We start from the raw sequence: 20,404 nt of genomic DNA, 5'->3' as shown, positions 1-20,404 counted from the left end.
AGAAAATGTGTTTTCATCATGCAAATTTCAAATCATCATCGTGACTGCTGCTCCTGGTGAACTTGATGATAAAATTGGCCTTTTGGTATTTGCCAAATCATATTCATCACCTACTGCTATGGGAAAAGTGGGGGACACAGAACAAGATGCTGAAGGATATTTAAGCTTTGTATCAATTGCTCGTAATTATTGCAGGTGTGTACAAGTTGCTGTTTTGCTTGGAGTTACCCGTATCTACATGCCATTATAGCAATTGCTGTGCATATTATCAAATGACTCCAGAAATCTCACTGGCCATACTTCACTCTTTTCAGGTAATACAGGTGAGGTACTCAAGAGAACATGAGTGTTAAGAGAGAAACTGGCAGGGACAATGGACACTGGGAAGTTAGTAGGATTTGTAAGTGTCACACCGAAGATGAGAATGAAAAGTGTATTTACGCATTGAAAGACTGAGCTGACAGCAGCTACTTTGGGTGGAGTTCCCAGGAAACCTTTCCATTGGCAAGTGAGATTTTTTGAGTATCCCATTAATGCTGGAGCTACCAAAAATACTTCCAAATGAAACAGCTCGTGTAAGAAGTGGGTTTGTAGACTCTGGGCTGTATATCACCCACAGCAAAATCGTTGTGGCTTGTATTTTGGGTTGTATTTGAACACATTAACCTGCAAGCTCAGACGCAGCAGCACAAAGAGGACGGGCGGAATGGGAGCCACGTATTGCTGTTACCGAGGGCGCGTTACACCTAACTAGGTGCCCTAAGAGAGTAAGGGGGGGCCTTCTGTATTTCGTGAGCCAAACCCGGTATTGCCCCTTGGGCAGCCAGCGACCAGCGGGCACAGATGGAGCCTTCCTCTGAATGCCGGGCACCGCCGCTCCCCACAAGCGGGACGGCACCGCCGCCCAGCGCGCCGGGCTCCCACGGGCGGCACCGCGGGAAGGGTGGGTTGGGCCAAGGCCGTCGGTCGATCGCCATATGTAAACGAGTCGCCTCCTGCCGCCCAATCAGGACTCACAGAGCGACCAGCGCGGCGGCCCATTGGCGGGCAGCCCGTGGCGAGATGGCGTGTTCCCCACTCCTGATCGAGTCTGGAGCTGTGCGGCGTTCGCCTGGATGTTGCCCCGGCGACGCAGGGAGTGACGCGGCACGGGCTGGGCGTGCCGGGCGCACGCCATTGGCTGCTCGATCGGGCGATGGCGGCGGCTGGCGTGCCGCGCCCCGGGTGTCCTTGCTCGGGGAGGAGCAGCAGGCTCAGTCCGCGGCGCGGCGGAAGCGTGGGGAGCGTTGCTGGGTACGGTGGTGCGGCGCTGGCGCCAGGGCGGTGAGCAGCGAGCAGCGGCAGGGGTGGCAGGAGGGCCACGTTTAGTCAGGAGCGGTGCGGGGCAGCGGCAGGGGTCCTCGTGGTCTAGGGACGGGCCGCGGCTCCGGGCGGCCACTCGGGGATCAGCCGTGTGGATAACCGCGGGGCAGGGCGCTGCCGTCACCGGTGCCGCACCGGAGCGGCGGCCATCCAGCGTCACAGCGCCGGGTGGCGAGCGAGGGAGGCCAGAACCGCTGTTGCGGTGCCTCCTTGACGCCGGAGGGTGCGGCCCCGCGGCGTGGGCCCCGGAAGGCTTTCCGCGGCACCGGCTTTCGCAGCGTTGCTGTTGCGCGGAGCCTCCGCGGCTGCAGGGAAAAAAACCGTCGTTTTCCGTGCAGACCGAGCCTCGGTCACAGTGCACAGCTGTGCTTTGGCACGGGGCTGGTGGGGGGCGTGCGGGAGGGTGATGGCCCTCACTGAAAAAAAGCCTCTGCGTCTGTGGGGTGTCATGTGCTGTGCAGGTGAGCTCTGCGCAGGCTTTCGCTCAGCTGTTTTTGCCACTCGCTACCTTTATAACGCCGTAGCTATTGCTGCATCAGCCAGCGAGAGGTGGGAGATTTGTGCTGATCTAATAGATGGTGTTGCAGATGATTGCTCTGAGGTTAGTGAGAACTGTGTGTCAGACCGAAGGTATTTCATTCAGTTACGTGGCAGATAAATTATGTAAATTATTCATGTAAACATACAACCAGTCTAGTTTGCAAATTACGGTTTTGTACCTTTTAAAGAAGTTGCAGTTATTTTTTGCTTCTGTTTTGTCTCGATTTCCAGAATGGATTGCTTTGCATTATAGTCTGGAAATTTTTGCTTGAAAACAAAGGCAAATAGGAAATTGTGGAATCATAGCATTATTTGCATTCGAAAGGACCTTAAAGATACCTAGTTACGTGTCCGTCCCCCTCCGTCCGTGTCGTTCCCCCCCCCCCCCCCCCCCCCCCCCCAGTGGATAGGGATTTTTGAAGCATACTTTGAATCACCATTTGAAATTTAATAAAATTATATTAATGTTAAATATTAATTTATATTTAACATTGTCTTGCTAATGTCAAGCTATGAGTCATTGTAACTATAGAAATAATTTTAAACAGAATTAGAAATATAAGCTGATCATTTTGCAGCACTCAGTAATGCAGGATCAGTGTATGAAATCTTGATTGATATTTTCTAGAATGGTAACTGCATAGCAAAAAGCCCCGTGCACTTCAGGCGGGTTAAATAAACACGAAGGCTTTAAAGAATCTTTTCTAGGTTGAGAGTTACTAAACCCCAAGATCAGCAGTGAGGCATCCCATATTTTGTAGCAGCAGTTAATGATAAAAGGTTGTCTAGTGATAGTTATTATGAATAATTATTTTCATAATCAAATTAATGCAGCTTTTCCTAATTGATTTATGCAAAGCCATTTCACACTTACTGGTTTTGCTTACAAATGTGGAAAATAATAGCTGAAGAAATACTTTAAAATCGTTGTAGCTCTACTAAGAACTTGTTCATTGACAAGGTAGTAATTCCAGCTGTTAGAATTTAAGAGTTGTAGCTTTAGGACTAGTAGGACACTATGTTATATAGTCATGTAGTCCGTACTAATTTTATTTGTTCTGAAACAGTGTGCTATTCAGAAGTATTTGTATTTTCATAGGCCATTGCTATGCCTTTCTTATTCTTGGCCTTGCTTCAGAATCTGTGGTACTAAGATATATTCCTCTCGCTATGTCTTATTTTAGTTTTCCTAATTAAAAGATACCTTGTGTTCTGCTGAAGAAAATCGACAGTGCCCCTTTGGAATAGCTTTGCAAGAACATAAATTTACAAAACCATACATAGATTATATTACACAGGGAAAAACAAATTACGATGTTGACTTTGAAAGGAGTGGTTATGCTGTATTTGTTTTTTAATAAAAGCTTTCTGTCAGGAAGAAGTCTATTTACAATGAAAGCAGTCCTTGGTGAATGGTTCCATGAGCCAAAAAGTCCTGCTATGTCTTCACTGTGAAGGGTAGAGAGAAATAGACTGGTATTGTTAGTGCTCCCATGATTGAGATTGGCTTCAGTAGGAAACCAGTATGATTCTGGTATCTTCAGAAACACTAAGCAGATAAATTTGCCCTCTCTGTTATTTTCTCCATTGAACGACAGCTTCGTTTTTGATGTCCAAGGAAAAAAAAAAATAAAATTAATAGAAGACTCCATTCCCAGAAGCCTGATGGAGGGATTGTTACTTTTAAGGCAACATGATGAGGTTTTCAATCGACTTTGAAATGTCAGTGTGTAGAGCCCTCAATCCTGTATGGAAATCTAGTTGGAAATCAGTGCTAGGTTTGTACATGTAAATAGTGAATTACAGATTGTCTCTGCTAGCCAGGCTACTATTTAAGCATCTTCTGAACTTTATCATATAGTTACGTAATTTTTCATCACACGAGTTTTATAAGATGTTGATAGTGTGTGGTAAGTCCCAGTACTAATGTATTTGAGAGAATTTTTTGGCATTTTGTTCCCGTGTTAAAAGCCATAAGGAAACATTCTTGATGAACTTGTCTAAAGGCACATCACAGAGCAAATTGACCAGGATGCAGGTTTTGTAACTGAAGGTTGTACCATCCACGTTCTCAGTTATGTGAAAGAGGTGTGAGGATTTCTGTTGGATATTTGTTACCTGTTGAAAGGGGATGATGAAATGGAGCAGTAACCTGGGAATTAGTTATGGGTAAAAGAGCAGTGTCACAAAATACTGAATGTGAGAAGGACTTGGGCTTGAGGTGAAGAAGGAACCATTTTGAATGTGATTAACTTGAATCACTGCAGAGTATTGAGCAGAAAATACAGAAGACAGTGATAAAATTACAATTCGTGCTGTTGAAGTCAAGCATTACCAACAATGGTTAGTTGGTAATTTTATATAGTTAAAATGAAGTTAGTATTTTTGGTAGGAAGAGTGAGTAGAAAAAAGTTACAGAATTTAGTAAGTGCTTATGTAGGTGGTAAAAACAAGAAGTTTGAGCCAAAGTGAATCAAAACTGTATGACAGAGATGTATGTGGTGGAGACATATTAGCAAGACCTTGAAGAAACAAGGTAGATGTGCATTAAAAAAAAAAAGGTATTGAGAAGGCAAGAGCAGATCATCTTATATTTCAGAGGTTTATATATAAATGTATTTTACATGAAAGGTTGAAAGCCAGAGATTCTTACTTATCTGTTAATAAACTGGTTTTGCAGGTATTTGGCGGGGGGGGAAGTTTCATTTCAGTTTGGTTTTGGTTTGGCTCTTCTGAGAGATGACTTTCAGAAATTTTTAGATCTCTATTTTTTCCATGAATCCTATACTTGCTTATATGAAATACTCTTTTGTTGCAGGTTTGCTAAGGGTAGAAAGAGGCTCTTGAAAATGTTGTCCAGACTCTTCCGAATGCATGGGCTTTTCGTGGCCTCCCATCCGTGGGAAGTCATTGTGGGGACCGTGACTCTCACCATCTGTATGATGTCCATGAAGATGTTCACTGGGAATGATAAGATCTGTGGCTGGAATTATGAGTGCCCGAAACTTGAAGAAGTAAAGATTTAAATTCATGTTATAATACTTACTGTCAATCAGTAGATCCAGGGTTTTCAGTAGAACAACATCAGATAGTGATATATTAGGAGGAACGTAGCTATGCAGAAATTTCTTTATTGCCGCCTTTTCCTGTTATGGATATTAAAGCTGTATGCAAGCAGTGATGTGTTACAGGTGGTTTTCATTAAATCTGATTTTCAGTTGCACAGTATCTAGTGAGCAAGGAGTTTATATTGTTTGCAATATTTTAATTTTTTAAGACTGACAAGCAATGATACCAGCAGTGAAACTTCCTTTTTAGTGCAGGTTCACAATGGACTTTTTTTATTACTGAAACTTAAGAAGTTACTACTTTATGAGCTAACAAAATTGCTTTGTATTTCAAACAGGATGTTCTGAGCAGTGACATCATCATCCTGACAATCACACGCTGTATAGCAATCCTTTATATATATTTCCAGTTCCAGAACCTAAGGCAGCTTGGATCGAAATATATTTTGGGTACTGTATGTGAATTTTGTGTTTGCTGTATGCATTTTAATTGGGTTTGAGTGTAAACTGGTAACAGATATTCAAGTTCAAATACTTACGTACACAGGGGGTTATTTCAGTTACTTGCTTGATAGCAGAATTTTTGGCATGTATCAAAGTGCAATTTTTTAAAGGATTTTGTGTAGGTATATGAACAATGGGAATGTAATTCTTGAAATAGTTATTGTGTGAAACACTTAAAAATATAGAGCTGTTTATAAGCCAGTTTTCAGTTTTGCTGATAATGAATGAGAAGGATTGTGTTTTTTTTTTTTTCTTAGAGTCTTACTTTGAATACATTACAGATTTTAGATTTAAATGTCTGCATAAAAATAGCACCCACTTCAGTTTGTATCTTACCTGCTATTACTGCAGTCTGAGAGATGAGAATTATCATTTGTTTGCTTCAGGACTAATCTAAAGGTATAGATTTTGTATTTTCCTCATATATAAAACAAAATCTTTAAATTCTCTTCTTTTTTTTTTTTTTTAAGGTATTGCTGGCCTCTTCACAATATTCTCAAGTTTTGTTTTTAGTACAGTGGTAATTCACTTCTTGGATAAAGAGCTGACAGGTCTGAAGTAAGTAATGAATTGTTTTTCCTGATTTCTTGCTTGAATTTTTGTTCCTCTGCAATAGACCTTGAATTTTAACATATGCCTCTCTTTTTTCAGTGAAGCTTTACCCTTCTTCCTGCTTCTGATTGATCTGTCAAGAGCAAGTGCATTAGCCAAATTTGCGCTCAGTTCCAACTCACAGGTTAGGGGGGGTTGTTTTTTTTTTCCGGTTGTTTGGCTGTGTTTTTCTGGATTTGGGGTTTTTTATTTTGCAATGGAGCTCTTGAATTTAATGTTCAAATAGGTACATAATCCTATTGCAGGGGAGGGGGTGGAACTAGATGCAAACCATTCTATGATTCCACCAATGAAATTGCTGCAACAGACCACCTAGAGTTTGCCATGCTTGGCTTCTGGAGGAAATACCTCTGCCCCTATTGGAAAGGCTTAATGTCTTTTACGTCTTCTTTCTGTCATCTAAGTCTAGAGAGTTAAATAATGGAATAATAAAAGTTAGGGTATACAGCCATAGGCAGCAGTGGTTGCAAGAACTTTTGACATGCCATGACACAAGTGGCTTTTATTTTATATCTTAAGGTGTAGAAGTCCTGTAATTAAAGTCTGTGCCCATTAGTGTTTTAGGAGCTTAGAACAGTGGTGAACCAGTGGTGGAGAAATTAATAAAAATTAAATCATTTTATGTAAATAAAGACTGTCAAACTTATGGGAACTAAAGCAATTAAAGAATATATGGTCTCGTAGTAGTTCATTTGCAATATATGTTTTGTAAGGACTTAATCACCATGCTACTACTCAATTTACTAATCGGGTACTAATCATGTTATATGTACTCCCTTAATTTGATTTCTGTCTTTATATTAACGTACAGAAATTTTTCCTTTTAGGACGAAGTTAGAGAAAATATTTCACGTGGAATGGCAATTTTAGGCCCTACGTTTACACTGGATGCACTTGTGGAGTGTCTTGTGATCGGTGTTGGTACTATGTCAGGTGAGCGATACAATCTTTCAGTCTAAATCTTGAAAGGCCTTGGGATATTGAGAGTTTCAAATGATAGTTGTTACCCACCAGGGTGGAGCGACTTAATCTATTTTTTTGCCTTCCTGGTTAGCCTATATTACTAGTTTCGTGCACTTATGGATAATATGCTGAAGAGAAGTTTGAAATACAGATAACCATAGGAATGGACTTCTTAAAAGACCTGCTAACATTTTCTCTTGGGCATTCTTAAAAATGAGTTACACTTCCAGCACATGTACACCTATTTCGTATTTTTGCAGAAATGGAGCATTTCTAAAAATTACACCAAGCAAAACTAAATAACCAATCTTTTAAGTGGTTGGGTGTTGTTTTTTTTCCCTTCCAATCTTCTGATCTTCCATGAGTTCTGTGTGCAGTAGCAGTTGAATTTCCTTAAAAAGAGAACAGTTAAATGTAATAAATGAAGGATTTGCAAGTGTAAATAACTGATTTCTTTGTAAAATCAATCAAAGTGCCATAGTTATGGCTAAAGAAGGTTGTTGTTTGCAATTTTGTTTTTTGTCTCCTGCTTGGGGATTTTTCTTGAAGGTAAGGTTGATGTTTAAGCTGTCTCGCATACCTTAAAGGCATCTTTCAGTGCACTTGCTTTTCAAACTGGTTTGGACCTGTTGCCCTGTTTACATCTAGGAAAAAAAACCCTTACTTTGGTGTAGTGTATAGTTGTTTCTTTTTTAATTATACTGTTAGCTCTTTCATCTTCACTAAGGAAGTTCTATAATGTGTGTGTGACATGGCTGACTTTTCTGAATACCACACTTTTCATTGAAGAGTAGGTGAGATATAAAGTGTTTCTTACTACCTTCAGAAGGGATTTCAGTACTTAATGACAGCTAACTGTTCTTTGCTTAGGTAAGTGAGGAGTTTCAAGCTTTCAATGTGAAGCTTTAAAATCTTGAACTGTAATTATTTGTATGTACTTAGACTTCAAAAGTTTTCTGTAAATACTGTACTGTAAATACATACTGTGCTTAGAATAAGCTAATGCACAATGGCTAGGGCTTATTGTGCTCGTTTTTCATTAGTCTAAATAGCTCACCCTGTAATTTGCAGTGTCAGTTTTATGGTTTCTTTCGTACTTCTGCAACACTTCTTGGAGTATACAGAAAGCTTGTTGCATATACAAATGTAAGAAATGTCTTTTTTTTTTTTTTTTATGTAGGTGTACGACAACTTGAAATTATGTGCTGCTTTGGCTGTATGTCTGTCCTTGCCAACTACTTTGTCTTCATGACCTTCTTTCCAGCTTGTGTGTCCTTGGTATTAGAGGTAGGACCAGTGTCAAGACAAGATCGAGCTTAACATTCAGACCTTGTGCTTCCTGTAGGCTTTACATTTCTCCATGGAATCACACACCAGCATGTTTAACTTTTCAAAGCAAACAGAGGGAATGCCCAAAGAGAGTTATGGTGGCCCAGATGATAACGGTAACTTGTTAGTGCCACTGTAAATGAGGCACACTCAGTGCTGAGTTTTGACATAAAGCAAGTAAATTAATTATATCGTAAAGTATTGGTTGTGCAGGGTTTTTTCACAGTTTGCAGCCTAACATAGGCTAAACAGTAGACTGTAGGTTAACTCCTTGTTTATAATTTGTTAGTGATCAAATAAAAACAGTGTCAAAGCTTGCTTGCTCGTTCTTCTAGTATGTACTAAATATGACCTATTTTAAATTTTGTTATTTTTGCAGCTTTCGAGAGAGAGTCGTGAAGGGCGTCCTATATGGCAGCTTAGCCATTTTGCTCGTGTTCTGGAAGAAGAAGAAAATAAACCAAATCCTGTAACACAGAGAGTCAAAATGATTATGGTTTGTGGCTCTTTTTCACCTCTGGTTATACAGTCAGTAAGGTGTCTTAGTGCAATGAATCAAGCTTTTGCTTTCTGTAGATTTGTATTCTGCATCCCATTAGTCTAGTTTACCATGGTAATTTAATAGCACCCCCTGTATGTACACCTAAAGTCTTCCTGCATATGCCATCTCTGTGTACACATTCCATGTGTACTAATTCCCTCCTTATTACACTGAGGGTGGCAGAGCACTAAAACAGGCTGCCTGGAGGAGTTGTGGAGTTTCCCACTCTGGAGACATTCCTGGATACATTCCTGTGTAACCTGCTGTAGGTGCCCCTGCCTTGGCAGAGGGGTTGGACTAGATGATCTCCAGAGGTTCCTCCAACCCTAAAGATTCTGTGATTCTTACCCCTGCAGTACCCTCAGCTTCCCTTGCTTATTGAGCAACTGAAAGGATATGGAGGGACAGGTTCAAAGCTGAGTGTTACTGTGATAGGTCAAAATGGGTGTTAGATGAGAGGTGTGGGAAAACAGCCTTTAGCTTTAGACTTTTGAGGAATGCAAAACACACAAAAAACCCTCCCACAAAACCAACTGAACAAAAACAGAGAATGTTTAATCTTAGTGTGTCAGATACCTAGTTAGTCTTGAAAAATTAATACTTGTTCTATGTTTTTACAACAGTCGCTGGGTTTGGTTCTTGTTCATGCCCACAGTCGTTGGATAGCAGAACCAGCTGCTCAAAACAGTACTGTAGAAAATTCAGTGGAATTGGATGAGAATGCACCAAAGAGAATTGAACCTAATGTTTCATTATGGCAGTTCTACCTTTCTCGGTAGGTGACTTCGCAGAAGAGGTGTGTTTCCTTCATTAAGCTGTGTTCTCCAGCTGCTAAGCTTTGTAAACTTGCTTTACAAGTACTTTACACTTGTAAACTAAGATCCAGGATTTCTTGGAACCATAGGTGACATTTTATAAGAAATATTTCAATATTATGTTGTTTGTCCAATCTTCTGGAAGTAATCAAGGAATGATCAGGAGCCAGTTGTCCTGTATGCATCAAAATGCTACCTTTTCCCACTAGCCCTGACACCTTTCAGAGCACCCTGGAAAATAAATTTTGTGACTGCACTAGGGTGATTATTTATGTGGAGCTTTTCCACACAAGTGGAAAAAGCACAGAAGCTGTGTCACATTGCTTTTCCTTCAGCTCAGCTGAAGTTAGTGGCAGTGGTGGTTCCATCTTACTTCTGGAAGTTCAGAATTGTCTGGCCTCATAGCAGTTCAGCTTGGATCATAAGTAGTCATTCTTGGTAGAGGATGATGATTGAAACTCTGTCACTGGGAGAAAGGCTGTTAATGAATATCTTACAGTCCTTTCTGTTATTGGGATTGCTTTTTAGCTAAGAGTAACTGTTTAAAGACATCTTAAAATTCTGAGGTTGTTAATGATGCACAGAATGATTTGTCTACCCTAACCTAGCATATTTGAATGTCCTGGTAGAAGATGCCTTTTTACTGGGATTTCTGTAACAGTATAAATTATGATGAAACTCTTGCCCTTTCTAAACCAAAGGGATGTCAGAATGCTGTTTATAAACTACAAATTGTATGTATCATGTATTTACTTTTTGTTTGTCTTTGTACTTTTTGTCTGTTTCAGAATGGCCAGTATGAATATTGAACAAGTAATCACTCTTGGATTAGCCCTGCTCCTTGCCGTCAAATACATCTTCTTTGAGCAAGCAGAGACTGAATCCACACTCTCACTGAAGAATCCCATAACATCTCCAGTGATGGTCCAGAAAAAGGTCCCGGAGAATTGTTGCAGGAAGCAACAATCCAGACTTCTGAAAAACAATCAGAAATCTAACACATTAGAAGAAGCTTTAGTTCCCAAAGACGGAAATGGTAATTTTTAGCATTTTAAAGTCTGAACCTATTCCTGAGTATTTGTAACAAATACTGAAATCTGTGTTTATGTGTTGTATTTGGAAGCAAAACTTAAGAATTTTGTGAACCAAAGTTCATTTTGTCTTTTTGCAGCTGAAGTCATAAAACCTGTATTAGCAGAGTCATCAACTAAGGCTACATTTGTAGTTGGCAGTTGCAATCCTGTGGAAACATCTTCATGTCCTCATGGAAAAGAGGAAGAAATTCAGTTACCAAAAGAACCTCGTTCTATTGAGGAATGTGTTAGTATACTTGGAAATGCAGAGGTATGGAAAAATAAAGGTTGTGGGTTTTTAATAACTCGGGTGAGGTATTACAACAGTACAAAATGCTTTTGTAAGCCAATTCTCCAGTCAGTCAGGACAGGGTAGTTCAGAGAGCAGCTTCATCATTCATGACATACCAAGTCATTGAAGCTTCATCACTTACATGTGCAAGTGGGTGACAGAGTAAAAAGTTCTTGATGATATCCTGGCCTACTGTAAAACCTGATATTGGCAGTTGGTTCTTTTAGGTGTACTCTGATAATGTCAAAGTAAACTTGTTACTAGTTTTCATTTGGAAATACCTAAAAGGATTTTCACCAAGAGAAACTGTTCTTTCTTTCCCCCTTCATGTTTCCAGAAAGGAGCAAAATTCCTTACTGATGCTGAGGTCATCAGTTTAGTGAATGCTAAGCATATTCCTGCATACAAACTGGAAACCCTGATGGAAACTCAAGAGCGAGGTGTGTCCATTCGCAGACAGATGTTATCTAAGAAACTCCCCGAACCTTCATCTTTGCAGTATCTTCCATATAGGAATTATAATTATTCTTTGGTAAGTAAAAAGCAGAAAAGCAAAATTCACTCTAAAACCATTTTCCAAATAGAGGAGATAGATGCTTGGCTGCATCAAAAGGAGCATGACCAGCAGGTCAAAGGAGGTGATCCTGCCCCTCTACTCTGCTCTTGTGAGACCTCACTTGAAGTATTGTGTGCAGTTCTGGTGTCCTCAACATAAAAAGGACATGGAACTGTTGGAACAAGTCCAGAGGAGGGCCACGAGGATGATCAGGGGACTGGAGCATCTCCTGTATGAAGACAGGCTGAGAAAGTTGGGGCTATTCAGCCTGGAGAAGAGAAGGCTGTGTGGAGACCTCATAGCAGCCTTCCAGGATCTGAAGGGGGCCTATAGGGATGCTGGGGAGGGACTCTTCATTAGGGACTGTAGTGATAGGACAAGGGGTAACGGGTTAAAACTTAAACAGGGGAAGTTTAGATTGGATTTAAGGAAGAAGTTCTTTACTGTGAGGGTGGTGAGGCACTGGAATGGGTTGCCCAGGAAAGTTGTGTATGCTCCATCGCTGGGGATGTTCAAGGCCAGGTTGGACAGAGCCTTGGATGACATGGTCTAGTGTGAGGTGTCTCTGCCCATGGCAGGGGGGTTGAAACTTGATGATCTTAAGGTCCTTTCCAACCCTAACTATTCTATGATTCTGTGTACATAAGTTAAAAAATGAGCTTGGTGAAAACTGATACAGAAGATAAAAAAGGCATATGTAAGACACTACCTTTTACTGTTCTACATCTTTTTTAAGCCAGGGGAGGTGGTGGGTGAGGTTTCCTCACTCAGAAGCTTACTCAAAATATATCTGACTGAAGTGTGCAGCTGCCTTATCTCAGAAATGCAGAATTCCACTAGTACTGAGCCTGAGTTCAGCTAATGGTAAAACTGCCTGGGGCTCAAGTTAAAATGGAAGTTTATTTAAAATTCATTTAACAGTATGAGAGTCTTTTTAATTGTGTTTAAGACTTAATAAATTTCAATACATCCGTGAAATACTAGACTTGAACAGTATTAGCTGTTGATAGCTGTACTATTCGTTTTTTGAGGTGGGAATTGGTTGCTTTATGGATAGGGTTGTGGGTTTTTGCTAAGATACCACAGGCATTGCATGTAATGTGCTGTGCCATATGACTGTAGTGAAACCTTAGTGATACCTTTTGTATTCTTTTTGTAAGGTAATGGGAGCTTGCTGTGAAAATGTGATTGGATATATGCCTATTCCTGTAGGCGTAGCAGGACCACTGTTTCTGGATAACAAAGAGTTTCAGGTGCCAATGGCAACAACAGAAGGTTGTCTTGTAGCAAGCACTAACAGAGGATGCAGAGCAATATGTGTAAGTATAGCTTGACTAGCTTGAAAACTTCATGTATTATAAAACATATTTGGGGTGATAATAAGGCATGTTTCTGGCTTCCTAAAAACTGAAATTCACTGTCAGTAATCTCTGTTTCCCTTCTGCTTTGATTTTTAGCTTGGTGGAGGAGCACGTAGCCGCATTCTGGCAGATGGGATGACTCGAGGACCTGTTGTAAGGCTACCCAGTGCTTGCCAGGCTGCAGAAGTGAAAGTCTGGCTTGAAAGCCCTGAAGGCTTTAAAATAATGAAGGAAGCTTTTGACAGCACAAGTAGGCAAGTACAATAGCTATTCCAGAGTTTTTTCCTGACACAAGACTTCTGTGGCTCCTAACTGTTTTTTGGGTGGTTTTTTTTGTTTTTTTTGTTTTGGTTTGTTGGTTTGTTTTTTGGCATACTGCAATGCAGGAAATTAGATCTTTATTTTGGCTATCCCATGTAATGTGAGTCTGTGAGAATAAAAGTCAGTCTGGGTATGGACCAAGGTTTTTCCAATGATAAGTGGTAAACAACTGTATCTTGGCAACAGTCATTTGCATCACAAAATAAATTATTTATTTCATTTAAGCACTTAAAAGCTTTTTTGAATTTCTAGTAGTACTATGCAAAAAGTAATTCAAAGCCTTTCAGATGGTATTATTAATGTTAAGAATTAATTTGTGAGGTTCCAGAGAATACAGGATAAACTAATGCTAGAACTGAAATGCAAAAAAATGTAAATCAGTATTAAGAACAAGTCTGTTTGAAGCCCTACATTTTTTTCTGAGATTTATGATTACATGCTCATAGAGAGATTTCCTTATCAGATTTCCTTCCTATGAATGTTACAAGTGTCAGCCAAGTTCATATGCGTATTTTGGCCAGAATCAAGTCATGCTGTTAATAAATGCAATATTTCCCGGTTTTTGTTTCACCTGTGGAGCTTGTACTGTAGTTGAAGATAGCATGCATTTTGCCTTGCTGTAAAACTGACACAAGAATTTCCTAAGGCCTCATTTTTAGTTTATACCTGGTAGTCAGATGTTTTAAGGAATGGAAATGAATTAACTTTACATCAGCACTTGAGGATATTCTATTTCATGAAGTCCAGGGATAGAAAACATAAAAAGGAAGCAAACACTTTTGCAGTGAATATTTTTAAAATATTTATTTGAGAGGATTGTGAGCATGGTAGCTGAAGGCTTTTTCCTGTGCCTCTATGAGGGAGGAGGAACACAGTGTTGTTAGCAGTGCTGTCTGCAATGATTTACTGTCATTTTGCCACTTAAAACTAATTTAATCTTTTCCCTTGAGGACTGTAAGTAATACTTAAATTTTCTTGCAGGTTTGCCCGCCTACAAAAACTTCTCATCAGTTTGGCTGGTCGTAACCTTTATATCCGTTTTCAGTCTGGAACAGGGGATGCAATGGGAATGAATATGATTTCAAAAGTAAGGACCAGTCCCCTGAAGTCTCTTTAGTAAATGTGCCTTTCAAGAATAAATAAGCTGTAGCCTACCAATCTGTGACTACTTGGCGTGTGAAGACAGAAAGATAAGACAGCACTGTTTGCAGTGCTACAAAATAGTAGAAGTGTTCAACCTTATCAAGTATAAACAAGAATAGGATGAGAATGATGAAAAAGTAACTTCATATTTTATGTTTTTTTATTATTATTTGGAGAAAGTATTCTTCATAAATGAAGCTGGTTGCTCTGTTGCTTTGGGGCAAAGATTGTATCCCACAGTAATTAATCTGTTGCTGCTAAGTGATGTGTTTATCACTTCCTTGTAAATAAAGGTTTAGGTATCTGGTGAATGGCAGTGGAGAGATGTCCTCTAGGGGTTTTTTTATTTGTTTTTATGCAAATGTGGAAGAACTTGAGACATGACCCATAGATTGTTGGGATGCTTTGTGCTGCTTGAGATTGATACTCTTTGCCTATTCTATATTAAATTTAAGTCTGTCAGAACTTCAATTATGTAATAAATGAATCTGATCATACACAGGTACCAAATATAGCAGACCTTCTTTCTGATTTTCTAGTTTAGAGAAGCTCTTTCCACTACATGCAAAATGCATTTGTTTCATGCCCATAGTCTTTGTCTTAGTTCATGTTATATCTTCAGCATGGTAAACACATTACCATGCACCTAGAATGCATCCAGAGAGTCCATATGCACGGAGAAAAACAGTTATTCCCTATATAATTCCAAAAGTAGTTAGAAAAAAGATAGTGATAATTGGATTTTTCTTCTCTGGGTCCAGGTTCCTTCCTGAAACTATGTTCATTTCTCCAACTGTAACTGATGTTTTGATTAGACTTAATCTAATCTTGCTGCCCCACTGTCCTTGAGTAGCTAATTTCACAACTGTAATGATATTGTTGCCTTTTATCTGTTTCTCTTTTAACAGGGTACTGAAAAGGCACTGGTAAGGTTGAATGAAGAGTTTCCTGATCTCCAAGTCATAGCTATTAGTGGTAACTATTGTACGGACAAAAAACCTGCTGCTATAAACTGGATAGAAGGAAGAGGGAAGTCTGTTGTCTGTGAAGCAGTCATTCCAGCCAAGGTTGTTAGAGAAGTAAGTGTTCGCTTTCTTTTACTTCTTTAATAAAAATGTGTACATTTTACAAAACTGGTACCTGCCCTGGATCATAAATATTAACTTTAAGTTGTTTTCCAGGTGAGAATGATTCCTACATGTATTTTCAGGTACTGCTGTAAATAAACCTTTTTCCCTGAGACAATAAGTGTTTTTCTTTCATTGTCCCTTCTGACATAGGGTGCATATATATAACATGCATATACATAATGATAAAGTTGAATGCATTAGGATTTTAACTTCTTACTTTTGAAAAAAATTGCCAGTTTGTCAGATCTTTATACAGAGGGCTTTGCCTGTTATTAAACCCCATGTTTTCGATCATTTCACTGTTGTCTCCCACACAAACCTGGCATTCTCATTAAGGTTTATATGTCTCTACTGCAATGAAAACAGATAATCAGGTGCTTCACATAATTCCAAAGCTGCCTTAGTGTCTTGGATGACGAAGGGTAATCTCTATAAGCAGTGCCATTTCTAGCCTCTGGAAAACTTGTCCTGCATCATAAGCACAATCTTAGATTCACTTCCACTTGAGCTCAGGTTACTGGCTGTGTGCATCAGATCAAATCCATTGCTTGTTACCTGGTCAAGAGGGACAATAGCCATGGAAGAATTTACTGCACTGTAGTCAGAATAGTATTCCATCAACTTGTTCGAGATTTTCTGAATTTGTGGTTTCAGATTTGATGGATTTAGTTTATTGTTTGTTTTCCCCAGTAATTTGTCCAGTTCCTTTTTGAAAACTATGTAAACGATTCCACACTGCAGCTACATCTGGTGTAAGAGCTACCTCCTTGTTGCTGCTGAAGAATGAGTGAAAAAACTGTTCCAATGTGTCTCTGAACATACTTATCTCTAGACTTTTTTCAGTTCTGTAATTTGTAAATGCTGAGTACAGAGGTGGACACAGTATTCCTAGAGTGTATGAGCTTTTAAAGGCCTGTGCAAGTCCAGACCTTTTGAACTGCCCTTTCCATTGTTACTTGGACAATGCAGTCTGCATTTGAAAGAACTCCTTGTGAGCAAAACTAAAAGCAGGTATCTAGGACAAGGACTGAGTTGAATTCCATATGGAAGTAAACAAGGGGCAAGGGCTTACTAATTGTAAATAATGCATTCTACTCCTGCCTAAGGAATGGTGTAGTAAAAATGTACCACTTTGTCTAGGTATTGAAGACAACTACAGATGATATAGTTGAAGTCAATATCAACAAGAATTTGGTGGGTTCTGCGATGGCTGGTAGCATAGGTGGCTACAATGCACATGCAGCAAACATTGTGACAGCTATCTACATTGCCTGTGGTCAGGTAGGTTTATTTTACTCCGATTAACTTAGGTTTTCTTTCGTAGTAAATCTTATCCAAATGCTTAGTTAACTGAGTGTTTTGGTTTTGTTTTGCTTCTCCTTCCTGATCTGAAGGATGCTGCGCAGAATGTGGGCAGCTCTAATTGCATCACTCTGATGGAGAGAACTGGTTCCACCAACGACGACCTGTACATCAGCTGCACAATGCCTTCTATTGAAATAGGAACTGTTGGCGGAGGCACGAACTTGCTCCCACAGCAAGCCTGTTTGCAGGTATAAATTGGAAAGTTTAAAGCAACTTAGCTATTTCAGTCAAATATCACTTTCATGTTGCGTACATTGTGTCCGAGTAATGTTGTGGGAGAACATTATTATTAATTATCTTGAAACTTGGAGGATTTGACATTAAAATTTTAGAATTATCTAATGAACTGTTTTCATGTATTGAGTTTCTAAAGCTTAAGATATTTAATATTAAAGTTATTTAAAGCTAGCTGATGAGAGGATTTGCAAAGACTTCAGTACTAAATTTAGCTTAAGTTGATCTTAGATTTCATAGCATAATATTGCATATTTTTCTCCCCAGATGTTAGGTGTTCAAGGTGCAAGCCAAGATAACCCTGGTGAAAATGCCCGTCAGCTTGCTAAAATTGTTTGTGCCACAGTGATGGCAGGGGAGTTATCACTGATGGCAGCTCTTGCAGCTGGGCACCTTGTCAGGAGCCACATGATCCACAACAGGTAAGAAACAGAGAAATTCTTGGTTTTGCTGGCTTTCCCTTCTTCCAAGTACACAAGATTCAGTAATAATTAAGTGAATAATAGAAACATGCAATAGCAGTGGAGCATTTAAACTATCTAATGTAATTATCTTACTGTTTTTATTAGGTCAAAAATAAATCTACAAGATCTTCAAGGAACCTGCACTAAGAAGGCAGCTTGAATACTAAAAAAGCTTTGAAATGAAGAGTTGCTCTAGCAACTGACCAGATGTATGGGGATAAAAAACCAACCAAAATCTGTGAAGTTTAAAATGCAAATCACCTTTAACATAATAATGTCTGTGTAAGATGAAGTGAGAGATCACCGGACTTGGGTGACACTACTTACGCCTTTGACTTTCTTCAGTGGTTAGAGATGACTTCATAAAGGAAGTCCTGTCAGATGTCTTGAGCGTGGCTTTGGAATTCTTGATCTTACACATCATTTTCTAAAGGGGCAGTCTTTTGTTTTTACTGGCTGAGATTATTTTGATTTGTAGGCGCCTGGTGACTACCAAAAAGTGATATAATGTACTTTGTACATTAAAATACATAGTTTGGTCTACACTTGGCTTGGATGTGCACGTTGTTGCCATCCTTATGTTCTGGTTAGAAAAGCATGGTTTTTAAAGTGATGGCAAGCCCGATCAATTCCCATAAAATCCCAGTTTTGTTCACATGTAAAAGGTTTTAGGCTACGAGATTTTTATTGAATTGTCGTTTTTGTAGAAACCCCCATATACATAGTACTGAATTTGCTGCTGCTTCAGCTAAGCAGCATTCAATGTTTCAAATCCACAGTTTAGGTTATTACTCTATGGAAAACTTGTGACCTATAAAGTTCTGAACTGTTAAATATAATTGGTACTGAAGTAGGGAAAAACAGTGTATCCAACTGTTTTGTTATTTTGTGCAGACAGAAGAAAGCGATTTTGAAACTGGTAACTCCAGAAACCGTTAAGTGTCAGGCGGGTGTTGAAGCAAATGCAGTTTCTCAAACTCCTTTTGATAGGTGTGCATTCAAATAACAGGAGTCACGAACAGATGTTTACATTTCTTTTAAAGGAAGCCTCTCAAGGTACCTTTAGTGTGTGTGTGTATGCTCCTAATTATTATTTTTAAGTGTTTGACACTTATTCCCCAGGAACAGGTGTGTATCCACTGTTTCAGCTGAGATGAAATGAAGCCAGAAAATCACACTGTCCTCTTAACATTAGGGGATTTTGTATTTTAATTCCTTTTAAACTTCCTTTCTGAGCGGGGAGTATTTATTTTAAGAAGAAATCTTACCCTTTTCTCAATGGAGAGTACTAATTAAGGGAATTCAATGAAATTTTATGTTAATGCATCAAGCAGTTTTTGTATTAAAGTACTGTACTTGGACCAGTGAAGCAGTCTCAGGTGTTCTTAATGTAATACAGAAACCACAAGTTTATTCTGGTTTGATTCAGTTTTGGGAATATTGCTAAATGTATCACCCTGCCTAGTTAATCACAAGAAGGAAATTGTTAATATGCTTGATGATGGGGTGTTTTTTATTTGGTTTGGGGTTTTTTGTTTGCTTTTTTTGGGACAGGTTGGTGGATTGGACTGGGTTTCTTGCTGGAATGCAGTGGCATTCCTGCAGGGGTGACTAGCAGATGTGCGCTTCTAATGTGCAAATTTGGTATAAATCATTATTAGTTTTGTAGTACATCTGCAGATTCATACCATTGTAATGAGCTCATAAAGTGAATGTGCAAGCATGGAGACATACTACATGCTAGATGTGTTACAATAGCATGTAAATATCAAATATCACAAATGCTTATCTTCCTGCAGTATTGTTGCTAATAGCTACCATTTTAAGAAAAGTTGGAACTACTTTGTTCCTATGTTCATTCAGTGACCTTATTTAAAATAACACGGTCCTGGCAATAAATGGTGGTTCAGTGTTCAGTTTGGTGGATTTAAATGACATTCTGTCTTGCAGAATTAACATTTTGTATTATTACTAAATTGTGTACATTTTGGTACAGAACTACTTTTTCAGTTCCAGTAAAACAATGGAAAACATGTTGGCTTAACTGTGATATTTTAAGTTTACTTCATTACTTAGTGACATATCCAGATAGACAACATGAAATGCAAGTGTTCAGCTCCTAAGGTTGATGTTGGTGGTGGCTGCGAGTCTGTGTATCATCAGATATACGCTGCAACCTACATACTGTCTCCTTGATGCTACATGTTTTATGCCAGAAGCAGAGGTTACCATTTCAGATGTGTTGGAAAGTTTAGGGAACTGAAGTGTTCTTCTTTCCCTGTGTGAATGACAGTGACATATTTGGGCATTGCTGCAAAGTTTGAGTGACAAGAATGCTTCGGTACAGGAACAGTTTTGTGCAGTTTGTTTTGCACCATTGGCAGAACCAAACTAGCTCTCTGGATTGAAGTTCCTAGAGCTGCTGCGCCTTAAATGTGGTATTATTACAATTCATTCTGTTTTCCAAGTATTTTAAAACCCTAGGAAAAGACAGTAAAAATAGTGTCTTTGACTCTGGTTACTAGCTTGCTTCTTTTTGCCTGGATCACCTCCTTTCCACATGGGTCCTGAATTTACTTTACCGCTGCTACACAGCAGTCCTGCTCCTGCTGTGTGTCTGACATGAACATTTCAGCGCTGTGGGGGTCAGAAGTGCTGCAGCTGTCTCTTAACTACACAGCTGTTCCTTGCTTTGATTTCTCCCTGCAGCACCAGGCCCAGTCAGTGGGGA

The 20,404-nt window shown here is 39.4% G+C and overlaps 1 protein-coding gene across 2 annotated transcripts; it reads left to right on the top strand.

Moving 5' to 3' along the window:
• Positions 1-1,163: 1,163 nt before the first annotated feature.
• On the top strand, positions 1,164-19,706 carry HMGCR (3-hydroxy-3-methylglutaryl-CoA reductase). 2 transcript variants are annotated; one of them, XM_062612392.1, is made up of 20 exons: positions 1,164-1,323; positions 4,721-4,916; positions 5,309-5,420; positions 5,945-6,032; positions 6,126-6,210; positions 6,914-7,019; positions 8,230-8,336; positions 8,758-8,874; positions 9,543-9,694; positions 10,523-10,770; positions 10,906-11,078; positions 11,437-11,631; positions 12,816-12,974; positions 13,113-13,270; positions 14,319-14,424; positions 15,389-15,559; positions 16,751-16,891; positions 17,005-17,163; positions 17,477-17,631; positions 17,779-19,706. In XM_062612392.1, exons 1-20 carry the CDS (start codon positions 1,196-1,198, stop codon positions 17,831-17,833), a joined length of 2,811 nt encoding a protein of 936 aa, XP_062468376.1. In that variant the 5' UTR covers positions 1,164-1,195; the 3' UTR covers positions 17,834-19,706. The 2 variants fall into 2 exon arrangements, with proteins under 2 accessions (XP_062468376.1, XP_062468377.1); XM_062612393.1 differs by lacking the exon at positions 1,164-1,323 and adding an exon at positions 1,800-1,823.
• The last annotated feature ends 698 nt before the right edge of the window (positions 19,707-20,404 follow it).

Source organism: Pezoporus occidentalis, unplaced genomic scaffold, assembly GCF_034315485.1.
Source record: "Pezoporus occidentalis ecotype Australia unplaced genomic scaffold, CSIRO_AGI_Poc_V1 ctg16, whole genome shotgun sequence".
NCBI lineage: Eukaryota > Metazoa > Chordata > Aves > Psittaciformes > Psittacidae > Pezoporus > Pezoporus occidentalis.
The sequence above is the reverse complement of the archived record's forward strand: the minus strand, read 5'-3'. Positions and strand labels throughout refer to the sequence as shown.